The 26,885-nt window shown below is 51.5% G+C and overlaps 1 protein-coding gene across 1 annotated transcript in view; it reads left to right on the forward strand.

Moving 5' to 3' along the window:
* The window catches only part of LOC149273623 (microtubule-actin cross-linking factor 1, isoforms 6/7-like), a 29,949-nt gene extending 12,741 nt beyond the window's left edge, over positions 1-17,208 (forward strand). Inside the window, exons 14-40 of the mRNA XM_089506105.1 lie at positions 2,775-3,001; positions 3,607-3,729; positions 4,064-4,165; positions 4,356-4,457; positions 4,647-4,799; positions 5,087-5,242; positions 5,329-5,526; positions 5,725-5,853; positions 5,993-6,163; positions 6,241-6,396; positions 6,522-6,728; positions 6,841-6,963; positions 7,488-7,657; positions 8,152-8,311; positions 8,499-8,696; positions 9,059-9,184; positions 11,441-11,584; positions 11,798-11,986; positions 12,684-12,780; positions 12,967-13,172; positions 13,836-13,998; positions 14,384-14,538; positions 15,229-15,303; positions 15,534-15,651; positions 15,858-16,033; positions 16,362-16,485; positions 17,183-17,208. Coding sequence (XP_089362231.1) covers positions 2,775-3,001; positions 3,607-3,729; positions 4,064-4,165; positions 4,356-4,457; positions 4,647-4,799; positions 5,087-5,242; positions 5,329-5,526; positions 5,725-5,853; positions 5,993-6,163; positions 6,241-6,396; positions 6,522-6,728; positions 6,841-6,963; positions 7,488-7,657; positions 8,152-8,311; positions 8,499-8,696; positions 9,059-9,184; positions 11,441-11,584; positions 11,798-11,986; positions 12,684-12,780; positions 12,967-13,172; positions 13,836-13,998; positions 14,384-14,538; positions 15,229-15,303; positions 15,534-15,651; positions 15,858-16,033; positions 16,362-16,485; positions 17,183-17,208 — 3,974 coding nt within the window. The remainder of the gene's footprint in view (positions 1-2,774; positions 3,002-3,606; positions 3,730-4,063; positions 4,166-4,355; positions 4,458-4,646; positions 4,800-5,086; positions 5,243-5,328; positions 5,527-5,724; positions 5,854-5,992; positions 6,164-6,240; positions 6,397-6,521; positions 6,729-6,840; positions 6,964-7,487; positions 7,658-8,151; positions 8,312-8,498; positions 8,697-9,058; positions 9,185-11,440; positions 11,585-11,797; positions 11,987-12,683; positions 12,781-12,966; positions 13,173-13,835; positions 13,999-14,383; positions 14,539-15,228; positions 15,304-15,533; positions 15,652-15,857; positions 16,034-16,361; positions 16,486-17,182) is intronic.
* The last annotated feature ends 9,677 nt before the right edge of the window (positions 17,209-26,885 follow it).

Consider the following 26,885-nt stretch of genomic DNA (forward strand, 5'->3'; position numbering starts at 1 on the left):
GTTACTGTGTGTGCGTTACTGTGTGCGTTCTGTACTGTGTGTGTTACTGTGTGTGTTCTGTACTGTATGCGTTCTGTACTGTGTGTGTTACTGTGTGTGTTCTGTACTGTATGCGTTCTGTACTGTGTGTGTGTTACTGTGTGTGTTACTGTGTGTGCGTCTGTACTGTGTGTGTTACTGTGTGTGTGTTACTGTGTGCGTTCTGTACTGTGTGCGTTCTGTACTGTGTGTGTGTTACTGTGTGTGTGTTACTGTGTGCGTTCTGTACTGTGTGCGTTCTGTACTGTGTGTGTGTTACTGTGTGTGTGTTACTGTGTGCGTTACTGTGTGTGTTCTGTACTGTGTGCGTTCTGTACTGTGTGTGTGTTACTGTGTGTGTTCTGTACTGTGTGCGTTCTGTACTGTGTGTGTGTTACTGTGTGTGTGTTACTGTGTGTGTGTTCTGTACTGTGTGCGTTCTGTACTCTGTGTGTGTTACTGTGTGTGTGTTACTGTGTGTGTGTTACTGTGTGCGTTCTGTACTGTGTGCGTTCTGTACTGTGTGTGTGTTACTGTGTGTGTTCTGTACTGTGTGCGTTCTGTACTGTGTGTGTGTTACTGTGTGCGTTACTGTGTGTGTTCTGTACTGTGTGCGTTCTGTACAGTGTGCGTTCTGTACAGTGTGCGTTACTGTGTGCGTTACTGTGTGTGTTCTGTACTGTGTGTGTTCTGTACTGTGTGCGTTACTGTGTGTGTTCTGTACTGTGTGCGTTCTGTACTGTGTGTGTGTTACTGTGTGTGTTACTGTGTGTGTTACTGTGTGTGTTCTGTACTGTGTGTGTTCTGTACTGTGTGCGTTACTGTGTGTGTTCTGTACTGTGTGTGTGTTCTGTACTGTGTGCGTTCTGTACAGTGTGCGTTACTGTGTGCGTTACTGTGTGTGTTCTGTACTGTGTGTGTTCTGTACTGTGTGCGTTACTGTGTGTGTTCTGTACTGTGTGTGTGTTCTGTACTGTGTGCGTTCTGTACTGTGTGTGTGTTACTGTGTGTGTTACTGTGTGTGTTACTGTGTGTGTTCTGTACTGTGTGTGTTCTGTACTGTGTGCGTTACTGTGTGTGTTCTGTACTGTGTGTGTGTTCTGTACTGTCTGTGTGTTCTGTACTGTGTGTGTTCTGTACTGTGTGCGTTACTGTGTGTGTTACTGTGTGTGTTCTGTACTGTGTGTGTTGGTTCTGTGTGAGTCGTTTGTGTTGCATGCTGTGTGTTCTGCTCGTTGCTTCTGTTTTGTGTTGTGTGTTGTCTCTGGTGTTATGATGTGTGTTGTGCTGTATTTTTTGTGTGCTGATGCTGCAGTAAGCGCTGTGTGTAGGGTTTGTGTTGTGTGTCGGTGTTGTGTGTTGTCTGTGGTGTTATGATGTGTGTGTTGTGCTGTATTCTTGGCGTGCTGTTGCTGCAGTAAGCACTCTTTGTGTTGTATGTGTCGGCTGTCGGTGCTGTGTGTTCTCTTTGTGTTGTGTGTGTCGGCTGTCGGTGCTGTGTGTTCTCTTTGTGTTGTGTGTGTCGGCTGTCGGTGCTGTGTGTTGTGTTTGTCGGCTGTCGGTGCTGTGTGTTGTGTTTGTGTTGTGTGTGTCAGCTGTTGGTGCTGTGTGTTGTGTTTGTGTTGTGTGTGTCGGCTGTCGGTGCTGTGTGTTGTGTTTGTGTTGTGTGTGTCGGCTATCGGTGCTGTGTGTTCTCTTTGTGTTGTGTGTGTTGGCTGTCGGTGCTGTGTGGTGTTTGTGTTGTGTGTGTCGGCTGTCGGTGCTGTGTGTTCTTGTCGGTGCTGTGTGGTGTTTGTGTTGTGTGTGTCGGCTGTCGGTGCTGTGTGTTCTTGTCGGTGCTGTGTGGTGTTTGTGTTGTGTGTGTCGGCTGTCGGTGCTGTGTGTTCTCTTTGTGTTGTGTGTGTTGGCTGTCGGTGCTGTGTGTTGTGTTGTGTGTGTCAGCTGTCGGTGCTGTGTGGTGTTTGTGTTGTGTGTGTCGGCTGTCGGTGCTGTGTGTTGTCTTTGTGTTGTGTGTGTCGGCTGTCGGTGCTGTGTGGTGTTTGTGTTGTGTGTGTCGGCTGTCGGTGCTGTGTGGTGTTTGTGTTGTGTGTGTCAGCTGTCGGTGCTGTGTGGTGTTTGTGTTGTGTGTGTCGGCTGTTGGTGCTGTGTGGTGTTTGTGTTGTGTGTGTCGGCTGTCGGTGCTGTGTGGTGTTTGTGTTGTGTGTGTCGGCTGTCGGTGCTGTGTGGTGTTTGTGTTGTGTGTGTCGGCTGTCGGTGCTGTGTGGTGTTTGTGTTGTGTGTGTCGGCTGTCGGTGCTGTGTGGTGTTTGTGTTGTGTGTGTCGGCTGTCGGTGCTGTGTGGTGTTTGTGTTGTGTGTGTCGGCTGTCGGTGCTGTGTGGTGTTTGTGTTGTGTGTGTCGGTTGTCGGTGCTGTGTGTTCTCTTTGTGTTGTGTGTGTCGGCTGTCGGTGCTGTGTGTTCTCTTTGTGTTGTGTGTGTCGGCTGTCGGTGCTGTGTGGTGTTTGTGTTGTGTGTGTCAGCTGTCGGTGCTGTGTGGTGTTTGTGTTGTGTGTGTCGGCTGTCGGTGCTGTGTGGTGTTTGTGTTGTGTGTGTCGGTTGTCGGTGCTGTGTGTTCTCTTTGTGTTGTGTGTGTCGGCTGTCGGTGCTGTGTGTTCTCTTTGTGTTGTGTGTGTCGGCTGTCGGTGCTGTGTTCTCTTTGTGTTGTGTGTGTCGGCTGTCGGTGTTGTGTGTCGTCAGCTCTGCCCTTTGCTTCCCGCAGTGATCGCGCAGCGCACCGAGGAGCTGCAGGCGCAGTGGCGGTCTCTCTCCGGACAGGCTGAGGATCGGGATCACTGGCTCTCCGGCCTCCTCTCCCTGGCTGAGCGCTTCTGGAACAGTCTCTCTGACGTGGCCGCGGCACTCGGTGACATCCAGCAGATGATTCTGGACACAGAGGAGCCGGGATCTGACCCAGACTCCATCAGGACCCGTCTGGACGCCATGCAGGTAGACAGAGACCTGGCAAACAGGACCGGGGGCAGGGAATGGGGGGCTGAAGAACGGTGTGTGATCTGTAAGAGTCCGTTACAAAGTATCCTGTGAGGGTTCCGCTCGCCTTCCAGTCCTGAGCTTCAGGAAAACCGCTCAGCAGGCCGATGGCCGTGGGTGGATCGTGAGACTGGGTCAGGTCAAGAGACATTGTGAGGGAACAGACCGTCATGGCGATGGTCATCCGAAATAAAGCGTCCGAGGATAGAGAGGGGCCACCAAAAAAGTAAGAGGCCGACAGGCGAGAAACCTGGCGGGGGAGCGACACTTTCATATAGAAAGGTGAGGTCCATGCTGTGGCTGAGGGCCGAGGAGCGGCTGAGGTCCAGTAAAGCCAACTGTAAGAAGGGATAGTTTGTAGCAAATCATTCCTGTTGTTTCTAGAAGGAATTATTGGTGTCCATCAATGGACAGGGGATCAGCAGCCCCCCCCACACCAGCCATACGCAGGGACCCCGATCCAAGCTGGGCAGAGGATATTGGGGTTGGGACGTGGATTAAATTGGATTCAAACATCTTGCACCCTGTATGACTGATCGCTGATCTTCTGCTCCCTTGTCCAGGCTGTACGAGAGGACACTGACAGTTTGCAGAGCGATTTGGACACTTTGGGTTCTGTTGGAATGGAGCTGATGTCAACCTGCGGAGACTCGGACAAGCCCGATGTCACCAAGAGCCTGGATGAGGTGAGTGAGACCCTTACTAACGGACAGGGGCATTGAGGGGTGCAGAGGTGTTGATGACGTAGGGGCCCTTCAGCAAAGTGTTCTATGTCATATCGTAGACCCGCGGATTTCTTGTGCCACCAAATGAGGCTTCCAATAAGTGTCTGAAAACGCGGGGACGTTGGCTTCTTGGCATCATCTTAGATTCAGGAGCAAAATGTCTATCCCTCCATGTTTAAATTGCCTTATCGGGTTAACCTTCTCCACCTCTGCTGGAAGGCTATTCCACTAACCTACCACCCTCTTAGTGAAGAAATACTTTCCTATGTTACATCTTGAGATATCATCTCCACAGCTCTACACCACATGGAACTCGCTGAATAAGATGTGGACGGAGAGGTACAGCCGGCTGGAGGAGCAGCTGAAGTCCACGCTCAGATACCAGGATGCCACGCAGGTACACACAGGAGAGATGGTCCCCCTGGTGTTATTCCAGATGATTGTAACGTATGAGGAGCCTGTGGGAAGACATATTTTATTGGGGCCCATCATCTATGGAAAGGTTAAGCATGTCCTTGAAGGAGATTGTAGAGCGTGGTCTGCGCTCTATAGAACGCAGAGATTGGTAACGGTGACTCTCTCCTCAGGGCCTGCAGCAGTGGCTCGTCCTGGCAGAATCGCGGCTCTCTGAGGAGTTCCTCGTGGGCGGAGACCTAGAAATTTTAAAGCAGCAGCTCTGCGATCTGAAGGTGAGAAGCCATTCTAGATTTTAATCATTTATATGAAGCCCCCCTCAGTTAATTGTTAATTTTTGGTGATATATCTGCCTTGGTCTGGTCGGCCCTGGACTGTCCGTGATGTATAGAAAGGATATGGCATGCGTGGCCCACCAGGAACCAGCACCCCATAAGCTGCTTTTTCATGTTTCTTGGGTGCAGGAGTTTAAGAGAGATCTGTACCAGCACCGGGTCGAGTTGGAGAGTCTCGGGCACCTGAACGTCGGCGCCATGTCTGGGAAGACCAGCGATTCTCAGCTCTGTGACTTCAGAGAGCGCTGGGACCATCTGGAGGAGGAGGCAGTGAACCGGCAGGTGAGAGAGCGCCCTACATAAAGAGACAGGCGAGCAGAGACCCTGACAATATGGTTCCATGCTGACCCCATCAGATATAAACGGTTGCCGTTTTTCCCACTACCCAAGAGCTGTTAGAGCTGTGTCTGCTGTCTGGTTTTGCCCCTAGGGGTTTTTTTTTTAGGGCGATTCCCCTCCTCCACTGGTTTTCTAACAGAAAGATGCAATCCAGAGTTTTAATAAATAACTCCCATCACTCCCCGGTATGTTACGCAAGACGTGATTCTTTTTCTGTGTTCGTTTCTCAGCACCAGTTAGAAGATGCATTGCTGGGTCTTGGCCAGTTCCAGAACCAGCTGGAAGAGCTCCTGAACTGGTTATCGCACACAGTCGAGCAGCTACGAGGACCCTGCCCGGTCTGCACCGACCTCCAGGCCTGTGAGATCGAGCTGGCAAAGCACAAGGTATAAAAGGGAAGGTCCCGACGGGCCGGTGGCAGGAGAAACCCCTGGTTCTCGACGCCCTTTGACCCAGCACCATATCCTCACAGGTCCTGAGGAACGATGTTCTCTCTCACGTTCGAACGGTGGAGTCGGTGACCGAGGTTGGCCAGAGTCTCCTACTAACCTCCCTTGGCGATGGGGCCGACTCGCTCCAGGGCAAACTCAGCGAACTCAAGACGTGCTGGGACCACGTACAGAGCGAGACCGAGAGACGGCAGCTGGAGCTGGAGAACGACCTCAGCCGGGTAACGCATGAACCAAACGGTGATCCGGGCCACACATCGTGACCCTTAGCAGCAGATAGCAGCCCACGCCGGCCCACGGCAGCTTATAAGAGTTCATAACCGTCCGTTCTGGGCTTTAGGAGATGCGTGGACACTGTTTTGGACTCTCAGCGTGTCTTCGTTACTCGGATTAACGTCTTTGTTACCCCTTTGGTGCAGATACAGGATGTGACATTGGAGATCACCGACCTTCTCCAGTGTCTGGACCAAGTAGAAGCGCATCTGTCCTTCTCAAAACCAGCCTGGGGACATCCGGAGTCCATGAGGGATGCGCTAACTAAACACCTGGTAAGAGAGGAGAAAGGAGTCCCCAAAATAACAAGTAAAATAACGCTTTAGATATTACATGGTTGGGGTGGCGGCCCATACCTGGAATTCATCTTTTCACTGAAAATGAGCTAAAAGCCATGACTTCCTCCTTCACCAGGATCTCTGTAAAGAGATGGAGTCCAAGCAGCACTCGTATAACAGCGTCCGAGATCGGCTCCAGCGTCTGCTGGCCTCCTGTCCTCAGCCTCGCGGCTCCAGCTCTGAGCATCAGCTCCGGATACTCGAGCAGAAGTGGGAGAGCGTGTGCTCCAAGGTGCAGGACTGGAAGGTGCGTAGCGCTCCGTGTGGTCGCCATGTCGGGTCTGTTAATGGCGGTCACAGTGACCTCGTGATGTTGCGTTGCAGGTTTGCCTGGCAGACGGCCTGGCGGTGGTCACCGAATTCTACAACACGGCCCAGGAGCTCTCTGTATGGATCGGACAGGCGGAGGGGCGTCTCAACGCGGCCGGGCCTCCTAGCGTTATCTTCGAGACCGTGACCAATCAGATTCAGGAGCACAAGGTAACGGCAAAGTCAAAACGGCGGGATTATACGCGCCGTAAGACAGATATGGCCACCGACGCTTGGTACTCAGGGGTACGTGCCCCGTAATAGTCTCAAGGGACTCTCTTCGGCTGCTTTTGCAGGACCTGGCGCAGGAGATCCAGCTTCACGAGGAGAAGTTGTCGGGTCTGGAGTCCGTCTGTTCCCGCCTGAAGGACGTGAGTCGGAAGCAGGATGGAGACGTGACCCATAGCCTGGTGCAGAGCGCCCGCGAGAGGCTCGGGAAAGTGCAAGAGCGAGCGGAGGAACGCGGGCGCAGCCTGGAGGAGGCCAGGAGAGCCGCCAAGCAGGTGAGTGCCTCGGTGCCACCGGTGCCAGGCATCCCACGACTCCGCGGCCTCCGGCTCATGAGAGCGTCTGCCCGTTAAAGTGTTCGTCAGTCTGTCCGTCTTGCTCCCGCAGTTCAGCGAGTCCCGGCGGATGCTGCTGGAATGGTTGGACGAGGTGGATCGGACTCTGGACTCGCAGCTCGTTGACAGCACGACGAGTCAGGAGCAAATCAAGCTGCAGCTGAACCAGCACAAGGTGCCTCCAACCCTCACCTCAATGCGGACTCCGACCCCCCGCGGGGTCATTGGTCACGAGACTCTTCTGCAGTAAAACGCAACTAAAACACTAATAATACCTCGCGGTGTTAACGGCACACAGGGAGCGGGGTTACCCTAATAATTACACGGCCTATGAACCATCACAATGGAAGCCAAGGGCATCTTGTCTTTGCGGTCCCTGTATCCATGATGTCATAGCTGACCATGTGAGAAATCGCTCATTTATTCCCATAAACACCTGATTTGTAATAATTAACCGTTTCCTGGGACTGTGAGACGGATAAAATCCCCCAAACCCACTTTATATGTTACCCCCGCACTGCGGGACCCGTGTGTTCAGCTGGTGATTAATGATTTACCCCCGCCAGCTACCAGTCACTCCCCTGGGGTGTATCTGGACCCTGAACCTGGGGCATTAAAGCAGATCTTTAAAAATCTCGGCCCTGTAATCATTTACCCCCAGCTCCTTCCTCCCCATTAACCCCTTGTGTGAACCCACAGGCGTTTCAGAAGATCTTGAGGTCCAAGAGGCCGGTGTATGAAGCCACCCTGCGCAGTGGCAGAGCTCTGCGGGAGAAAGTCCGCCTGGCAGAGGACGGGCAGAAGCTGGACGAGTCCATGGGGCAACTGCGAGAGCGGTGGGAGCATGTCTGCGTCAGATCCACGGAGAGGTACCGGGGTGCTGGGTGTCAGAGGGCCACACTACTGGCAAAGCGGGGGCCCCGATATGCACTTTACAAAGAGTTAAAACTGCTGTTCCACCTACCCGCCAAATTAAGACTTTTATAACTAAATGCAGTACTGGAAACCTGCTGAACTTCCAGACCCTTCCCAGAAATAATTAAGTATATTGCTTTGTCTGTACATTTTCTCGGGAACCCTTAATTGTCATGTGACACAAGATCAAACACTGACATGTTTTTGTACATTCTGGGTACATTTCCCATAAATCTTTCCGACATCTCGACCGGCTTCATTTAACTTATAATATCCTAAAACTTGCTAAAAAGTTATCAATAAAAAGCGCAACATACAACATTTCAATATTCTGTTATTACAATCATTCTATAGATTTTGTTTTAGCTCTTAAAGCCAAGAAACCTCCCACGCTGTCAGTATGCTCCTTGTATGTATGACTGCTTGCACCCCGCGCATGTTATTCCAGGCAGCAGAAGCTGGAGGAATCCTTGCTGTTTTCGGGCAAGTTCACGGAGGCTCTGCAGGCCCTCATGGACTGGCTTTACAGAGCTGAACCCCAGCTGTCGGAGGAGATGCCGGTCGGTGGGGATCGGGATCTGGTGAATGAGCTCCTGGATAAGCACAAGGTGAAGACCGGTTTACAGAAACGTGTCAGCCATCTCTACCGACTCCTTATCATAATGCCTGCCGGAAACAATAGAATGGCTCGGTCTTAATCACCCGGCTGGGCACTCTGAGTAATGAAAGTCTATGGAGGAAGGGATTTCATTAGCATCGTCATAAAGCAGTGTGTTAATGCTGTTGTGATTGCAGGCTTTCCAGAAGGAGCTGGGAAAGCGCGCCGGCTGCATGAAGACCCTGAAGCACTCGGTGCGGGACCTGAGTCGGGGTGGCGTTGGGAAAGACTCGCAATGGCTTCAGCGCCAAATGGAGGAGCTGGACCATCGCTGGGAGCTGGTGTGTCAGCTGTCTGTGAGCAAACAGGGGCGGCTGGAGTCTTCCCTGCGGCAGGTGAGGGCGGCAGGGTCCTGCACGCTCATTCACTGGGGGCGTTACACGAGACACTAAACGGGGCAGCAACTGGGGGAAGACATTTTCCTTTGCACTCCCCACTTCCTGCTTTGTCTTTCATGTTACTTGCAGCTGTACAGGAAGTGCTCATAAAACAATGTGCAGAAGGAGAATCCTCCCCCTGCTGGAAGACATTTGTGTTCCCAGTTCCACATTTTCTGTGATGTTCATTTTAGAGTCATTTTAAAGCAGCTGTTTCTGTGAGAAACGTGTTACTATACACCCTGCACGTATGTCATGTATGTTACATGTGTGCACCGTGATAGTCACGCATTATTCACTTCTCTTTACTTGCCTTTAAGGCTGAGGAGTTTCACAGTCTGGTGACCTCATTCCTGGAACGTCTGGGAGAGTCTGAGCGAGTACTCAAGTGCGGAGTGATCCCCGAGAATGAGCAGGCCCTGCAGGAGTGCCAGATCCAGCAGCAGGTGAGTGCCCCTCATTACTATGGGGAACAGAGAATTGGAGGTGAGATGGTGGCCGCCACTCACGAGGTTATAGAGAAACATAGAAAGTGACTGCAGATAAGAACCGTTTGGCCGTCCAGTCTGCCCGACCTCAACACTTCAAGCACATCATTTCCTCACTTGTTGCACATGCACGGTGACCTTCTGGGGTCTGTGAAATGATGGTGTGACGGACCCCTGATTGGGGCGAGGGGTACTTCCTACACATGAGGTGGTTTCTGTGTGTATTGCGAGACTGTGTAGCCCCGTACAGCCTGTGTTCAGGGCCACGAATAGGACTGAGGACCCGTGGGCGAGATTTTCCGTCCAGCGCCCGCTTCGGCTTAATGTCACGTTCCGGCAGAGGCGTATATAGGGTATGGCAGCCATGGCACGTGCCATGGGCGCCATCTCAAGGGGGGCGCCAGTGAGCGGCTTTTAAATGCCGTTTTTCTTGTTTTAGTTTTTGATGCGGAGGAGAGAGAGGGGCGCCTAGCAACCGCTCGGTGCCCCTCATTCTCCTCCACGAGCCCTCTACCCCCGTCCCGGTGCGGCATATTGCCGGACTCAGCATGAAATGCCGGCACCAGCGAGCGGATTTTAAACACTGATGCGGAGGAGATAGAGGGGAGCCTAGCAACCGCTCGGCGCCCCTGGTTCTCCCCCGCATCAAAAAAAAGAAGACCGCGTTTAAAAGCCGCTCGCTGGTGCCCGCTGCTTCACTGCTGGGCGCCGAAATATGACGTCATATTACGGCGCTCAGCAGTGAAGCAGCGGGCACCAGCGAGCGGTGCAGGAAGACAGCAGCATTGTGCTCCCGTCGCTGGACTTCAAGGTGAGAGGGGGGGGTATATAGTGGGTGGGGGGGAGAGGGATTAGAAAGTGATAAGGTAGGGGGAGGGATTAGAAAGTGATAAGGGAGGGAGGGAGGGGGTAGAAAGTGATAGGGGAGGGAGAGGGGGTAGATATAAGTAAAGAGTGTGCATTAATGTGTGGATGCATTGTGTGAATGAGAGAGAGCATGAGTTAATGTGTGGATGCATTGAGTGAATGAGGGAGAGCATGAGTTAATGTGTGGATGCATTGAGTGAATGAGGGAGAGCATGAGTTAATGTGTGGATGCATTGAGTGAATGAGGGAGAGCATGAGTTAATGTGTGGATGAGTTGTCTGAATTAAAGTGTGAATTAGTGAGTGACTGTAAAAGTGTTTGTGTATCATAGATGTATAATTGTGGAAGGGCAAAGATGGCACTAGCAGGAGGTTTGAGCCTTGGGGACCGAGATGGCACAGGCAGGGTGTATATGGGACAAAGATGGCACTGGCCGGACTGTTTGGGGACAAAGTTGACTTGTGGTGGGCTATTTGGGGACAAAGATGGCAAATCTTATGTGTGTAATCTGGGTGCCGGCCAGGTTCTATGTGGGCAGTGTGGACGCCAGGGCTGGCTTTGGGGTGCAACCTGTGATCTATGCCTGTAATTTAGGGGGTTTTAAATATACCTTTAATGCCGAGTTTTTATGTGAATTCCAATTGATCTTTACCTGCAAAGCTGGGTTTTTGTGTTATTCTGTAGATCCATATCTGCTATGCTATGTTTCCATACATTATTTATGTGTACCTGCAAATACAGGGTTAATATGTCTTATTCAGTTGATCTACACCTGCGATGCTACGTTTCATATATTATTATTGTATACCTGCAAATACAGGACTTGTATGTCTGATTCTGTTTATTTGATCTATACCTTCAGTGCTGAGATCACAAGTGAATTTCAATTGATCTGGGTTTGTGTGTTGATCTATACCCGCTATCGGCAGCAGGGACTAATATATATATATATATATATATATATATATAGGCAGCAGGGGCTAGTAAATGGGTTTTAGATATTTGGACAGGGGCGCAATTTCAGTGCTTGCCATAGGCGCTATTTTCAGTAGATACGCCTCTGCGTTCCGGTGTTATAGAGAAAAGTATTAATAATTTGGTGACGGCTCATGCAGAGAATAAACATTTCTTCTGCCTGGCGGGGATCAGGGGCACAAATGGCAAATAATCCCAATAAATAGTAACGGCAGATTATTCTCTCTCTCCCTCCGGCCCCTCGTTCTCTCCCTCCGGCCCCTCTGTCTGCTTCTCCGTTATGCTCTTCTCTCTGCCTCTCAATCTTACCTCTCTTTACTTTGTACCCCTGCGCTCCCCTCTGTTGCCCCCGGGTTCTGCCCCTCTCTGCAGGAGCTCGTGGGCACGTTGCAGTGCCAGCAGCTGGCCCTGGAGTGCATCGTTTCCCTGGGGCAGGAGATCCTCTCGGCCTGTCACCCGGACTCCACAATTACCATCAAATCCTGGCTGAACATCGCCAAGACGCGCTACCAGGAGGTGAGAGCCCCCCCCGCTATCGTCTGCCCCCCAACCCTGTGCTTTAGACATTTCCAGGGCTGTGGAGGGGTTTGTGGGGGTTATTGGGGGGTTATTTGGGGGGCAGTTGTAAATGGAGTGTAAGATTTAAAGGAGCTGTGGATTTTGGGGTGTGCATGCAGCACTGTTATTTTTGGGGTGACGTCGCAGTGATATGTGGGGGTCTCCCTGCAGGTGGCATCCTGGGCCCAGCACCAGGGGGAGCGCATTCATGCGCAGATTCAGGCACTGGCCACAGAGCGCGAGGAGGTGGCCCGGCTCCTGGACTGGATCACGTCGGCAGAAGAGGCTCTTGGTATCCGGGATCAGGAGCCTCTCCCTAATGATATAGAAGCCATGGAGGAAGCCGTATCACAGCACTCGGTAATCTGCCCTGGGCAGAGGGATGCGCATGGTCGATGGCAGCCAGATTAGTTTCTCCTGCTGTAACGACTCAAACCTTAATCAGTCGTTGGATTAGATTCAGGAGCCGTATGTCTATCCCATGCATGTTTAATCCCCTCACTGTATTACCCTCTACCACCTCTGCTGGGTGTTTTTTCTGTTTATCTACTACCCTCTTTGTAAGTTAGAACGTTATTACCTGGAGCCACTGCAAATAACGAAACAAATATATTGCTAAATGTTCTAAACGTGACGGTCAGTTATCCACTGCCGAAATAACAAGAGGACGACATAAAACTAAATGTAAGCAAGCAGTACCTTTGCCCCAGCGTAGGGCGGGTTAGGAGGCAGTGTAGTGTTACAGCGATTCACCCAGCGCTCTATGTGCCTCTAGTTTAACGCACGATTAGGAGTGATGAGATTTGTGATCTGCACATTCCAGGGATTGCCCCAGAACTGGGATTTTAGAATGGAGAGAGCTGACAAGCGGAGACGCCTGTGTCTATTCACTAACAAGTCGAGTTAAGGGTTAACCGTCCTCTCCCCCTTAAAAGTTACAGCGAGGGGATGTGAGTTCACAGTGACCCTGCACGCCCTCGCCTGCATCCTCCCTGTTTCCAGACCCCTGCCTTAGTGTTTCTTGCCCCTCACTTCCTCCGGTCTGGCCCCTTTCTAGGTCTTCATGGACGAGCTAACCCGGAAGGAGCCCGAAGTGGAAAGAGTGACCAAGAACTGCAAGCGCAAAGTGCCAGAGACGAGAGCGCTGACCTCTCGCAAACTCTCAGCAAGTGAGTGCCCGCTCATCCTCACTGCTTAAAGCCTGATAGCAGAGAAACCCTCTGCCATCCACAGGCATGCCAATTATACTCTGAAACCGTCAAGCCACCCAGTGTTACCCCTAAAATTCACGCCAATGCCTCCCCCCTAACCAGACCCCACTCGATCCAAGCTTCCCCCAGGGAGCTGCTCTCAGCCCTTTTTTTTTTTTTCTTCAGAAAGACAAAACTCCCTGAAGTCACCCCAAGCCAGTCCCTCGGTGCCCCTCCTGGACCTGGCGCCCCAGACCCCCCACATGGCCCAGCTCCTTAACCGCTGGCAGCAGCTGTGGTTCCTGGCCCTGGATCGGCAGTGCCGCCTGCAGAGCGCCCGGCAGAGACTGCACGAGGTGAGGATGGAACGAGAGACCGCACACACGGACACTACACCCGGGCAAACACACTCAGACTCGGGAACGAGAGATCCTCGAAATATAGAGAGACCCTCCTCATGATATGGAGACCCACACCTGTATCCCAGGTATAGAGACACACACCTGTATCCCAGGTATAGAGACACACACCCACACACCTGTATCCCAGGTATAGAGACACACACGCCTGTATCCCAGGTATAGAGACACACACCTGTATCCCAGGTATAGAGACACACACCCACACACCTGTATCCCAGGTATAGAGACACACACGCCTGTATCCCAGGTATAGAGACACACACCTGTATCCCAGGTATAGAGACACACACACACCTGTATCCCAGGTATAGAGACACACACGCCTGTATCCCAGGTATAGAGACACACACGCCTGTATCCCAGGTATAGAGACACACACGCCTGTATCCCAGGTATAGAGACACACACAACTGTATCCCAGGTCCAGACACACAACCCTGTATCCCAGGTACAGAAAGGTGAGAACACATACACTGTATGGCGATATATGGAGATTCCCCGTGGTCTCGGAGATTGGCGTCCTGCAGTTCCGGGATTCCGGCGGTCAGCGTTTTGTTGCGGTGCTGTAACCCTGTGGCGGTCTCCGCACGTCTCTAGTTGCAGGAATTCGCTCGCTTTGATTTTGCGGTGTGGAGGAAGCGGTACATGCAGTGGATCGGGCAGATGAAGTCCCGCATCCTCGATGTCTTCCGGGGGATCGACCGCGACCAGGACGGGAGGATAAGCCTGCGGGAGTTCATGGACAGCGTCCTGTCCTCCAGTGAGTGGCTGGGGAGTCGGCAAATCATCCACGGCGCCGGTCCACAGGAGTTCCAGGGGCTTGTGCTCCCAAAACGTGCCCTTTCCGAGTGGGATTTACCCTAACTTGGGGGCTATTGATCCCACGGTGCAAGAATGGCCCCACAACACCGGGTTTTCTTTTTTAACCCTATGTGTGCCCCTAGCACAGGGATCCGTTGGGTCTCTAGCTGCCACACCTCATCTGAGATCGCCTCACTTAGCGGAAGATATTCCTGGCTTAACTGAGCCAGACAACAGTAGATTAGGCTGAGCGTATTTGTATTCCCCGGTGACCCCTGGGGTTATTTATCATGGTTTTACCCGTAATTCCTGCCTTTAATTGTTTGACTTTTGCTCGGCCGCAGGGTTCCCAACGAACTCTTTGGAGATGACCGCGGTGGCCAATATTTTTGATATAAACGGGGATGGATTTATCGATTACTACGAGTTTGTGAGCGCCCTGCACCCCACCAGAGATCTCCTGAGAAGGACCGTGGACACTGACCAGATCCAGGATGAGGTGAGATGAGGGAACAGACTGACACCCACTCAAGAATATTGCCCCTTCAACCCCTTATCAGCTGCCTCAACTGGAATTATCTTCTTCCTGCCCTGCCACCCACAGGCAATTATTAATACACACAGACAACCAGTAGAGATATCTCACTCCCTACGAGTCCTCCCACGTCCTGGACATCCCCCACTCTATGCTGGTGTCTCCCCGCCATTTTGCCCCCACAAACTACAGCCTCCTCCACCCTTCTGGTCCCCTCTCTCACACTGCAGTCTCCTCCGCCTCTGGTCCCCTCTCACACACTGCTGCCTCCTCCACCCCTCTGGTCCCTTCTCACACACTGCTGCCTCCTCCACCCCTCTGGTCCCTTCTCACACACTGCTGCCTCCTCCTCTCTCACACACTGCAGCCCCCTCCACCCTTCTGGTCCCCTCTCCCACACTGCAGCCTCCTCCACCCTTCTGGTCCCCTCTCACACACTGCAGCCTCCTCCACCCCTCTGGTCCCCTCTCACACACTGCAGCCCCCTCCGACCTTCTGGTCTCCTCTCTCACACACTGCAGCCTCCTCCCCCTCTGGTCCCCTCTCACACACTGCTGCCTCCTCCACCGTCTGGTCCCCTCTCACACACTGCAGCCCCCACTCCCCAGTGGTCTGCCCACTCCCTGCAGGTCACTCTTTGTGATTCTCCTGCAGGTGAACAGACAGGTGGCTCAGTGTAACTGCGCGAAGCGTTTCCAGGTGGAGCAGATCAGTCCCAACCGTTACAGGGTGAGTATCTGCAGGTCATGGGAGTCTCACAGTGTCCCCCACGATTCTTATTTACTAAACCTCCCCATCCATTCCTCTCCATATATCTGCTCTTCTCCATTACATAAACTGTGGATCCACTGCTCTCCATGCTATAAACTACATATCTGCCCCACTCTATGCAGTATGCCCCCATGCATTTAACCCCCTCTATGCAGCTCTTTATTCTGTCGCCTCGCTCTGTCTTGTAGTTCGGAGAGTCTCAGCAGCTCCGCATGGTCCGGATCCTGCGCAGTACGCTCATGGTGCGCGTGGGGGGCGGCTGGACCGCTCTGGATGAATTCCTTGTAAAGAACGACCCCTGCCGAGGTGCGTGGAGTGTCTTACGCTTTATTAACACCCGGGGTCAGCGCTTCACGGCCTCTCCTTATTCACTAAAATTCACACAAACGTGTAAGGGACAGGCGGGGTTAACCTCTGTGGCCCCGGCCTTAATGTCGTTAGAACGTTTATAACGGTGATCTAACAGCACGAATCACACACATTGCGACTGTCCGCTCGTCTCTACCGCGCAGTGAAAGGCCGCACCAACCTGAAGATCAACGAGAAGTACCTCTCCCCGGACGCCTTCTCCTCCTCGCCCAGCGTCAGGATCCCTGGAAACCAGAAAGGGCTGTCCCCGAGCCGGTCCAACTCCAGCCTGAGCCTGTACAGCAGCGCATCGGCCCCCACCAGCCCCCAGACCAGAAAGGTGAGGAACCCCGGAGGTATGGATCGGCCCCATCCAGGCCCTCTGGTCACCCGGTTCTTGTCTTAGATTCAGGAGCCGTATGCCTATCCCATGCATGTTTAAACCCTCTACCACTTCTGCTGGGAGGCTGTTCCACTTATCTACCATCTTCTCAATGCAGTAAACTTCAGGTAACTCTTTTGTGGAGGCGATCATCCAGGATTCTGTAAATGTGTTATTTCTGTTGTTTGTATAAATGATGTTTATCTGAGAGGGGACGTGTCACACGTGGGGTCGGAGATGGGGGGCCGTGGGCTGCACCTCATCCACTCCGCGTCTGTTTTCTCAGCAAATAATTCTTCGCCGGACTCGCTCAGGGGACAGAAGTCAGAGATCCCGGTCGTCGCTGGCCACGGATGGGACGGAGTTAAAGTTCTCAGCTGCTGAAGATGTCACAACGTCCACCTCAAACGGTCAGTAACGGGGGGGGGGGGTATTGGGGGCAGATTCGGGCCAAAGTCACAGAAACGTACATACTCCATGTTAACAGCCACACTCACACTAGCACACTTACACATACTCTCATGCCAATATACACAGTCATAACATGTAGCCACGCTAACACACACTTATATGCTAACACACACTTACACATGCACACTCATGCTAACACATGCCACATACTGCCAGATCCCCCGCACTCACATACATCTCTCACGCCACATACTGCCAGATCCCCCGCACTCACATACATCTCTCACGCCACATACTGCCGGATCCCCCGCATTCACATACATCTCTCACGCCACATACTGCCGGATCCCCCGCATTCACATACATCTCTCACGCCACATACTGCCGGATCCCCCGCATTCACATACATCTCTCACGCCACATACTGCTGGATCCCCCGCACTCACATACATCTCTCACGCCACATACTGCCGGATCCCCCGCACTCACATACATCTCTCACGCCACATACTGCCGGATCCCCCGCACTCACATACATCTCTCACGCCACATACTGCCGGATCCCCCGCACTCACATACATCTCTCACGCCACATACTGCCGGATCCCCCGCACTCACATACATCTCTCACGCCACATACTGCCAGATCTCTGATGTTTGATGCTCTTTTATGATTACTCTCTTGTTACATTTCAGAGAAGCCAGAAACGCCCCCGACATGATTGATGTCTTTTGACCTCTGCCCTCAAAGAAGCTCATTATCCCAACTAAGTGGAGAATATTGGCCGGACCGTTAGCTTCTGGACGAGTTACTGGCCGGCCCCAGGGGCAAGAGTGACCAGATCTCAGGAAACGGGGACCACCTCATTCAAACACACAGGGATCCTGGAGGTCCATACACAATCGCATTACCCTCAAGTTAAAAAAGAGGAAAACAATTCAGTCGATGTGAGAGTGTGAGTGTCACTGAGTAACAGTGAGTGAATGTGAGACAATGGACATTGCTGAGTAACTGAACAATATGTAACAATATAATATCACTGAGTTTTTGTGAATGAATGTGAGTGAGTGTGAGAGCATGGGGAAATGTGATTAACTGCATAGGTGTAAGTGGCAATACAACTAGAGCCAAGTATCTGAATGGGTGGAGTGAGTGTTAGGGAAACAAGTGGAGTAATTGTCAATGAATGTGAAAGGTGAGCATGAGTCATGAATGAGTAGCTGGGAGTGAATGTGATGGAGATGAATATTTGATGGTGAATGAATAGTGCATGAATAAGTTGGTACTGAGAGTGGGCATTACAGGGTGTGAATTAATATAGTGTCCTGGGGCGGGTGAATGGCAAGGAAGTGGTATGAATTACTCGGGGGGCAGAGTGGGGTAATTAGAGAAATGGGGTCAAATGACGTACAGACCAAGCGAAAGGAATCCTATAATATGTAAAATGATCTTCTGCCTATTACCCCGCCACATTAAAGGCATTCCCACGTGGAGACAGAAAGAACCCCACACCGGGGCAATCCTAAATGATGGAGATAATGGAAGTGCACAGGAGGCAGGGGTGATTACTGGTGGTAAAAGTAAGTGTAAGAGACAAGCGGGAAAATCAGAAGAGGAACGACGGAGACCATCTGAGGCCCAGGGGCCCCTCAGCCACAGCCGCTGAGCTTTTATATTCAGTGATGGGGCCACGTTGTTTGTGTGGCTCCTTGGCGTGTTAGGAAGGGGCCCCGGGCATGACGATAATTCACGGGAGGAATCGGGAAGTCTGAGTAAAGGCAGGCGAGAGAATGTTTAGGGCGGGGGGTTAGAGTGGGCACACGATGTGACGGTGTAATGAGCGGGATGGATAGTCTCCCCCCGTGCCTACTTGGTATGGCCTATGGAGGGAATGGATTGCCCCGGGATATTAATTAGTATACTGGATATAATTGTGATTTCTGAGCAGCCAGAGTATGAGTGTGCGAATATGATCAGCCCAGAGTATGAGTGTGGGAGTATGATATGCCCAAAGTATGAGTATGCGAGTATGATCAGCCCAAAGTATGAGTGTGCGAGTATGATTAGCCCAGAGTATGAGTGTGCGAGTATGATCAGCCAGAGTGTGAGTGTGCGAATATGATCAGCCCAGAGTATGAGTGTGGGAGTATGATCAGCCCAAATTATGAGTGTGCGAGTATGATCAGCCCAAAGTATGAGTGTGCGAGTATGATCGGCCAGAGTGTGAGTGTGCTAGACTTGTGCATGCACTCATGAGTGTGTGAGGAATATGTGTACTCTGCATAGTGTGAGTGTGCAAGGCTTCCATCACGAAGCTGCCCGACTCATTAACCCTTTCTCGGCCGGGTGTACCCCCCCTCGCTGTGGTTGGCCAGTTTTTCTGTATGTGGTGGTCGTGACGGACTTTCCTCCATGCCAGGCGGCAGCTGGAGGTGTATAACCGGTGCTGAGCTGTATAGATACTCGGCACTCAGCGCGGTGCGCCAGCTCTGGAGCCGGTGATCTGTATATCGGGGGGTAATATAGACTGTAGTGAATATTATGTGAAAATGTCTGCTTCTGACGATAAAGCCCCCTGGATCCTGCGCAGCCACCGGCTGTGATCCGAGGGGTAATACGGGTGATATGAGTACATGCACCGGCACGGGGAACGGGGGGCCGCTCCATACAGGGGTCCGAATCATCGCTAAAGCAGAGTCACCGGCAACGTTTATAGAGAGCTGTTCTGGTGCAATGAAACAGGAACAACCCTTTGGTTTCCATGGCGACTGCTCCACAGTTACAAAGATAAGATATCCCTGAATTTTCCTTCATAAATGTGTCAAAGAATTCCAAAAAAAGGGATGTTTACAGAAAAAAGCATGGGGTCCGTGCGTTACATTTCAGGAGCGAGAGACCCAACTCACTCAGAGAGCTCCGTGTCACCGGCCAAACATTTCACAACCTCCGTTACCCCTCACGAGATGCCCACAGCGCGATCGTTGCCCCAGGAGGCTACAACTACTCCATAAAAGGGTCTTTTCCGAGTTATTGTCTTGAATTCTTTCGGCGTCCCGTGATTTCTTTTGATTGGGGAGCAGAGAACATGCGCGCTGCCCATCCCCCGCTGCTAAGTGCATGTAAAGCCACGCATGCGATCTAATAATGTAAATACGAACCTGGGGTTAATATTAAGCAATAAAGGGGGGGGGCACTGAGAAGGAAAGTGTTACACATATCCCGGGGGGCTGCCCGCTCACTCATCTCAGGGGGAGCACCCAACTCGCTTTACTGATCATCTCATCCGAGATTACTGATCCCCCCCAATATACCGACTATTGATCCGTAGCCCCCGCCTCTTATCAGAATGACATCAATAACTAATCATTGGATGATTTCCCTCAAGCTAAATCCGCTCTTCAGCGTGGAAAGCGTCAGCGCGGTTATACCGCTCCTCCGGTGCTGGCAGCGTCCGTACATGCGCCTTTGCACAGTTTAACTCCCTGCATTCCCAATCGATAAGGGTCCCGAGGAAATGTGCCCTCGTGTATGTCTGTGCACGCGATATGCGGCGGGTTCACGATGACTCCGTATCATGCGCTGAAATGAATGTAGACTCCGTACTGTAACTATCCCTGTATAAAGGCGACTCTGTATAATAAAGCTTTTCTATACTCTCCGCAGCGGCTCCTGGTCATTATCTATCCCTCATACAGACAGAACATATGCAAATCTCCCAAGTGTCCCTGTTTAGTTTGGCCAGTCCCTCTCTGCTTACCAAATCCCCAATGTCTCTCCTACGCTAGTGCCCTTCTTTCCTCCCCTAATGCCCTTCTTTCCTCCCCTGATGCCCTTCTTTCCTCCCCTGTGCCCCTCTTTCCTTCCCTGTGCCCCTCTTTTCTAGAAGCTCCGAATGTTTGGGTATAAGGGTATCACCACAACAGCATCGGCACTCCCAATAAGAACAAATTATTGCTTTATTGCGATCCGTAGTCCAAAAGAATGAAACAATCGATAAGATAGAACGGGCAGAAACCGCCGGAAGCTCCTCGCTGGGTGACCTCGCGGAACAGCGCCTGACGCGTTTCACACGTACACAGCGCATTCGCAGAAAGTTTCACATTCCTCTAAATACAACATAGATTACAAACTAAGGACACCCGTAAGTGGGTGGGTGTAAAGGTGAGACTCCTCCCACATCACCGACACGTCTCATTTACTCATGGGAGGTGGGAGGAGCTTATTAACCCTTCTCAGCTTTTGTCATACATTCTATTATATGCTGAATTCATGACATTGATTTTGTGGGTATAATATTATTTTATTAATCATATTAGATTTAATATGAATATTTAACACGCGTGAATTTTGTGAATATAGATATTTTCTGTGGCTGACTTTGCTGCCCTCTGGTGGTTTGAATCATTCATCGCGTGACGGATTGCGTTGCTTGCTGGTTTAATAGGATTTTAAGGACCAATCAAAATGATTCTCGAATACAGACATCCAATTGTTTAATTTTGATATTTTTTACAGTTCTTACATTTATGACCCGATTGTAAATATTTATTAGAGCATTCCGAGAATGAACGGACGATGTAGGGTTAATAAGCTCCTCCCACCCGCCACGTGAAGATTCTATTGGGTGAATGAGACGCGTCGGGTGTTTTTCGGTTGTAATCTATGTTGTATTTAGAGGAATGTGAAAGTTTTTGTGAAACGCGTCAGGCGCTGTCCCGCGAGGTCACCCAGCGAGGCGCGTCTGGCGGTTTCTGTTATCAATCGTTTCACTTTTTATGGACTACGGACCACAATAAAGCAATCGTTCGTTTTTATTGGCTTTGTGCCGATGCTGTTTTGTGGATTGATTTTGCAGATTAAGCGGAGTAAATAAACGCCGTTGTTCTTCTTAATGCCCCACTCAGTCCTGCCTCCAACCACAAAACACAAAAATCTGGCAGTGCGGAATGAAGCCCCGGGAGTGCGCTATAAAGTGCTGTTCGTTATGGGAGGAATGGGTTAATCTGCCTTCGCTGGTCGCAGGATTTTTTCTGCCCCGATGTTCCCGGAGCCCGCGGGGCCCGTCCGAACCTCATACCCTCCCCGCGCCGGAGGCGTCTGAGCCGGTAATACCCGCTGACAGATTGGCTTCTATCACACAATACGTTTTGATCTATACATTGTGCCGGCCATTAACCTCCACGCCTCTATTTACTAACAAACGCCTCCGAAACGCTTTGGAAAACAACCGTGTTTGTCGTTTGTCAGCGAGGGCAAAAGTACCTCGCGGGGCATGAAACACATCAGGGAGCAAATATCACCCGGAATCCCTGGCTGCGGGGAGCTCTGTATGCTGGGGGATTATGGGGTACAGGGGGGTTATTACCCAGAATCCCCGGGTGCGGGGGGCTCTGTATGCCGGGGGATTACAGGGTAAGGCGCGTCGGATCTCTTTTGTAGTTTATACGAATAACTTTTATTTCTGGGCGCAATGAGATTATAAACTTTTATTAATCATAAATCCAGCGTGGGAACGACTGGCAGATCGTCAAATTCATAGCTGCCAACAGTCTGACAATCTGACGAGCTCACTTACCCGCCGTTTCATTGGAAGATACACAGAATTAGGCGATATGCATCTGAAAAGGGGACAGAATGCCCTGTGATGTCACACACCTCCATGTAAAATGATGACATCATACACGCAGAACACCTGGATTTAGTGAATAAATGTTTTAAACCAAACGTGCCCCAGGAGTGGAACTCGTGCGGAGGCAGAATTACTGTAACTGCCCCCTGCCTAGGAGTCAAAAAGGTCTCGTAACCGACTCAGATGGAAAAATATGGATAAAACGTTTTCATTCAGATGTCTAAGAATTTAAATTTTAACAGATTTTATTAAGCTCATTCATTCGTAAAAATTTCCGAAAAAGAGGCGGAAGCCCCAACGAAACAAAGAGAAACAATCCGGATTCAGAGTGATTCCGCGACGGGGCGGAGCCTCCGCGCACCACAGGGACCGCCTCTTCCCCCATTCCTCCAATCACAAGTACGGAGGGAAAAAAACTAGTGAGTGAGGAACATTGAGAATGGAGGGGATTGGACGCCCTATCGCTGTTACCGGACCTGCAGCCGGCGGCACCCGCTCGCCCCTCCTTTCCTCTTCTTCATTTAGAAGAAAGATTTTCTCACAGCATCGAGAACTCTTTCCCATGGCCCCTAAAGGGTTAACTGATGTTATGGTCTGGCTGCGGGGCCGAGATACCATCGGAATGGCTGCAGATGCGGGGAGGGAGCCCGGGGCCACACTGCAGGCGGGACGCTCACCGAGATCAAAACAACAGAGACACCTCTGCCTGGGAAAGGAAGTGTAAAGACTGACCTTTCACCGCCGATAAATCATTTATATAAAGATAACGGCGGCGTCCCGAGTGCCGTCACACGGTCTCACTCCGCAGCGTCACCAGGGGCGCCGGGAAACGCCATGACAACAGCCAAGGGATGACGCTTAATACCCCACGGGGTGAGAGCCAAGTACCCTCTGCAAATGAGCAAGGAGACCCTCGATCTCCGGGCCGGACCCCCCACCCAACTTACTTTAACCCAATAACGGCAGATGCCGGAAACCTGGGTTGAAAAGGCCGCAGCCAATTATTTATTAACCCAGTCATTGCCACGCGGCCTTAGGCCCGACCCCTCGCTGCGTTAACAGGGCAAAGACCCCCAAACCGAGCACAAAAATATAATAAATAACATCAATAAACATAAATAACAAAAATCATAAACGTGGAGCCGCCACACAGAGACAGACAAGACGCCCAAACCTGAGGCTCCCGGCACCACCGACCCGGACCCCCAAATCTCTCTTCTCTCCCCCCTCATCTCTCTCTTCCTCGTCTCTCTTCTCTCCCCCCCTCGTCTCTCTTCTCTCCCCCCCCTTCTCTCCCATCTCCTGGCAGCTTTGAAATGTTTCAGTTGTGAAATTATTTTAAGAGGAATCTGGGTATTTTATAATATTTAGTAGAGAAAACACAGAAGCCCCCTGATGATCGCAGCCCCCGCGGGCTGGTGTTACACGGACACGCGTGTGCTGGGTGATCCAGGGCGTGTAGAGAGAAATAAAGGCGTGTAAATACATTTACAAACAAGCAATTTGTTTCTGGCAAGAACTGTGAAGAGAACGCGCCAGGGGCGGCTGTCCGCGTGGGTTTTACACGCCACAAATTCCACGTTATATAACGAGCCGGCCCACAAACACTAAACAATCACCCCAAAACACGCACGGAACGCACCTCCCTGCCCACTGCAGGTGCCCTGTATAATTTATAGATAAATCAGTGACCGGCCCCTGTATAATTTATAGATAAATCAGTGACCGGCCCCCTGTATAATGTATAGATAAATCAGCGAGCCGGCCCCTGTATAATGTATAGATAAATCAGTGACCAGCCCCCGTATAATGTATAGATAAATCAGTGACCGGCCCCTGTATAATGTATAGATAAATCAGTGACCGGCCCCTGTATAATGTATAGATAAATCAGTGACCGGCCCCTGTATAATGTATAGATAAAGCCCATAATAATCCCACAAATAACAGACCTCCGATAGGCTGAATACACCGCGTGCGTCAGTGGATCTGCTCCCATTCTTTACTGAGAGGGTGGTTGATGAGTGGAACAGCCTCCCATCAGAAGTGGTAGAGGGTAATACAGTGAGGTATTAAACATGCATGGGATAGACATACGGCTCCTGAATCTAAGACGAGACCAACGACTGATTAAGGAGAAGCGGGTGGACTTGACGGGCCGGATGGGGCTGACCTGCCGGAATGTTCCCTGTTTCTATGTGAAGCAAGGAATCCTGTTAAGGGTCTAAATGGTGTCGCTTTGCCCTTTAAGGACCCCCAGTAACCCCCCCCCCCGCTGTGTACTCGTGTGGGGGGGTAATAGTTCCTGGGCGTGGCATTCAGATGCCCCCTGTGTTTGTTGGGTGCAAGAGACCCATTTTTGTCACATTTGGGTAGATATAAGGAATTTTTTGCGTTGCTATGGAAACCTCCCTTTTCAGACAGGTTTTTACACAAACACAGCCGGGAGTTAATGCCCCTCCTAACCCCTGAGGCGCATTCCAGGGCTCGGTGCCTGCGGGGCCATTAACCCCTTCCGTGCTGCCGGCCAGCACAGGACAGGCCCGGAGCAGCAACCGGAAAAGCAGGACCGTCGCCGATGACGGGATAATGAAAGGCGGTCAGACTGGGGGGTATTAGGGCCGAAGTCAACAGCCCCCAGCTCCTGGTGTAGTAACAAGCTGCCCGGATCCGCCACCGGGCGCACGTCACAAACTAATTGCCCCTCAACTCAGTCAGGTCCCAGATATGGACCCCAAGGTGCTCAGGGGACATGTTCTACCCCAATGATCCCACGGCTCCGGAAACAGCGATAATGAATAGATAAATAGATAAATATAGATAAATCAGCGACCGGCCCCTGTATAATGTATAGATAAATCAGTGACCGGCCCCTGTATAATGTATAGATAAATCAGTGACCGGCCCCCTGTATAATGTATAGATAAATCAGCGACCGGCCCCTGTATAATGTATAGATAAATCAGCGACCGGCCCCTGTATAATGTATAGATAATTCAGCGACCGGCCCCTGTATAATGTATAGATAAATCAGTGACCGCCCCCCTGTATAATGTATAAATAAATCAGTGACCGGCCCCTGTATAATGTATAAAAAAATCAGTGACCGGCCCCCTGTATAATGTATAGATAAATCAGTGACTGGCCCCCTGTATAATGTATAGATAAATCAGTGACTGGCCCCCTGTATAATGTATAGATAAATCAGTGACCGGCCCTTGTATAATGTATAGATAAATCAGTGACCGGTCCCCTGTATAATGTATAAATAAATCAGTGACCGGCCCCTGTATAATGTATAGATAAATCAGCGAGCCGGCCCCTGTTTTGGGACAGTACTAGTTATCTGCACCGCCCCGTGGGGTGGGTTACTTTAACCATTTAGTGTCCTGTGTCGTATTCGGGGGTTTCTTGGCTGCCTGGCGTGTTTAAGGAATGTATGACACGCGTGTTATATGTGACACGGACCCGCGAGCGGCACGTGCTGCACACAGAGGCGGGTTGGTACTTAAACTGTAAGCTCTGCCGGGCAGAGACCCCCTTTCTTAATAAATACCTACCTAGAGCACCCTGATTATTGTAACAGTCCTGTTATAAAAGGAAACCAAGACTGCCCCCAGATCGGCCCCATCCGCCCCCTGTCTGTAACGACTCAAACCTTAATCAGTCGTTGGTCTCGTCTTAGATTCACGAGCCGGATGTCTATCCCATGCATTTTACCCTCACTGTATTAACCTCTACCACTTCTGCTGGGAGGCTGTTCCACTTATCTACCAGCCCCTGAATAGACAGGTCACATGCAGGGGATGCTCTATTAGAGAAGGACATTGCGGGCGTCTGAATGACTCTCAGGGCCACGCGTCCCTCTCAGCCGTGCCTGCGCGGTACTCGGTACTCGGTCGTTCTGAAACTTCCTAACGCCGCGCCCCCTGTTACAGCTCCTCGCGGTGACCCCAACCCCCCCATTATATCCGTCGCTTCTTCCTATCACATATTCTGCTGCTGCTGTGATTGGTGATGTCATAATCTGAATATCTGAGATGCAGGATGTATTTTCGTTGTTTAATAAATAATGAAAGCTTGGTGATTAATCCCAGAAACGACGTCGTTATATTTCGTGTTTTCAGGATGAGAACCGCTGTCTTAGATGGAGATGTTGGGCTCTGTAATAAACCCGGTTACTGGATCTGCCGCCCAGCAGAAGCTGCCCTGGCTGAGGCGAGGGTTATCAGAGGACCGTATGTTAGGACATGGTCAGGGCTTGTATCCCGAGTGTGCCTGAGATGTGCTCGGTGCTGTACCTGGCTCGCTCACCTGGGCGGGGTGTGGCCCTTGGCAGGGACGGCTGCTGGCGGAGGGGGGGGGGGGGAGGAGGGCTCGTTCCTCCCAGCCCTTTAATAGTCACAGTGAGTGCGTTACCGAGCCAGTGCTGGAATGAGTGGGGATCGGGGAGCCGGGCAGTGAGTGAACTCCGTACAGAACTACATCAGGTAGGGCAGAGAGAGCTCCGAGAGTGCGATCTGTGGGGACTGTGCGTGGAGGGACTGTGCGAGGAGGGGCTCTGACAGTGGGGACTGTGCGTGGAGGGGCTCTGACAGTGGGGACTGTGCGTGGAGGGGCTCTGACAGTGGGGATTGCGTGGAGGGGCTCTGACGGTGGGGACTGTGCGTGGAGGGGCTCTGACAGTGGGGACTGTGCGTGGAGGGGCTCTGACAGTGGGGACTGTGCGTGGAGGGGCTCTGACGGTGGGGACTGTGCGTGGAGGGCTC

This window comes from Sceloporus occidentalis, unplaced genomic scaffold (genome assembly GCF_023333645.1).
Source record: "Sceloporus occidentalis isolate IW3139 unplaced genomic scaffold, rSceOcc1.0.p SCAF_363, whole genome shotgun sequence".
Lineage (NCBI taxonomy): Eukaryota > Metazoa > Chordata > Lepidosauria > Squamata > Phrynosomatidae > Sceloporus > Sceloporus occidentalis.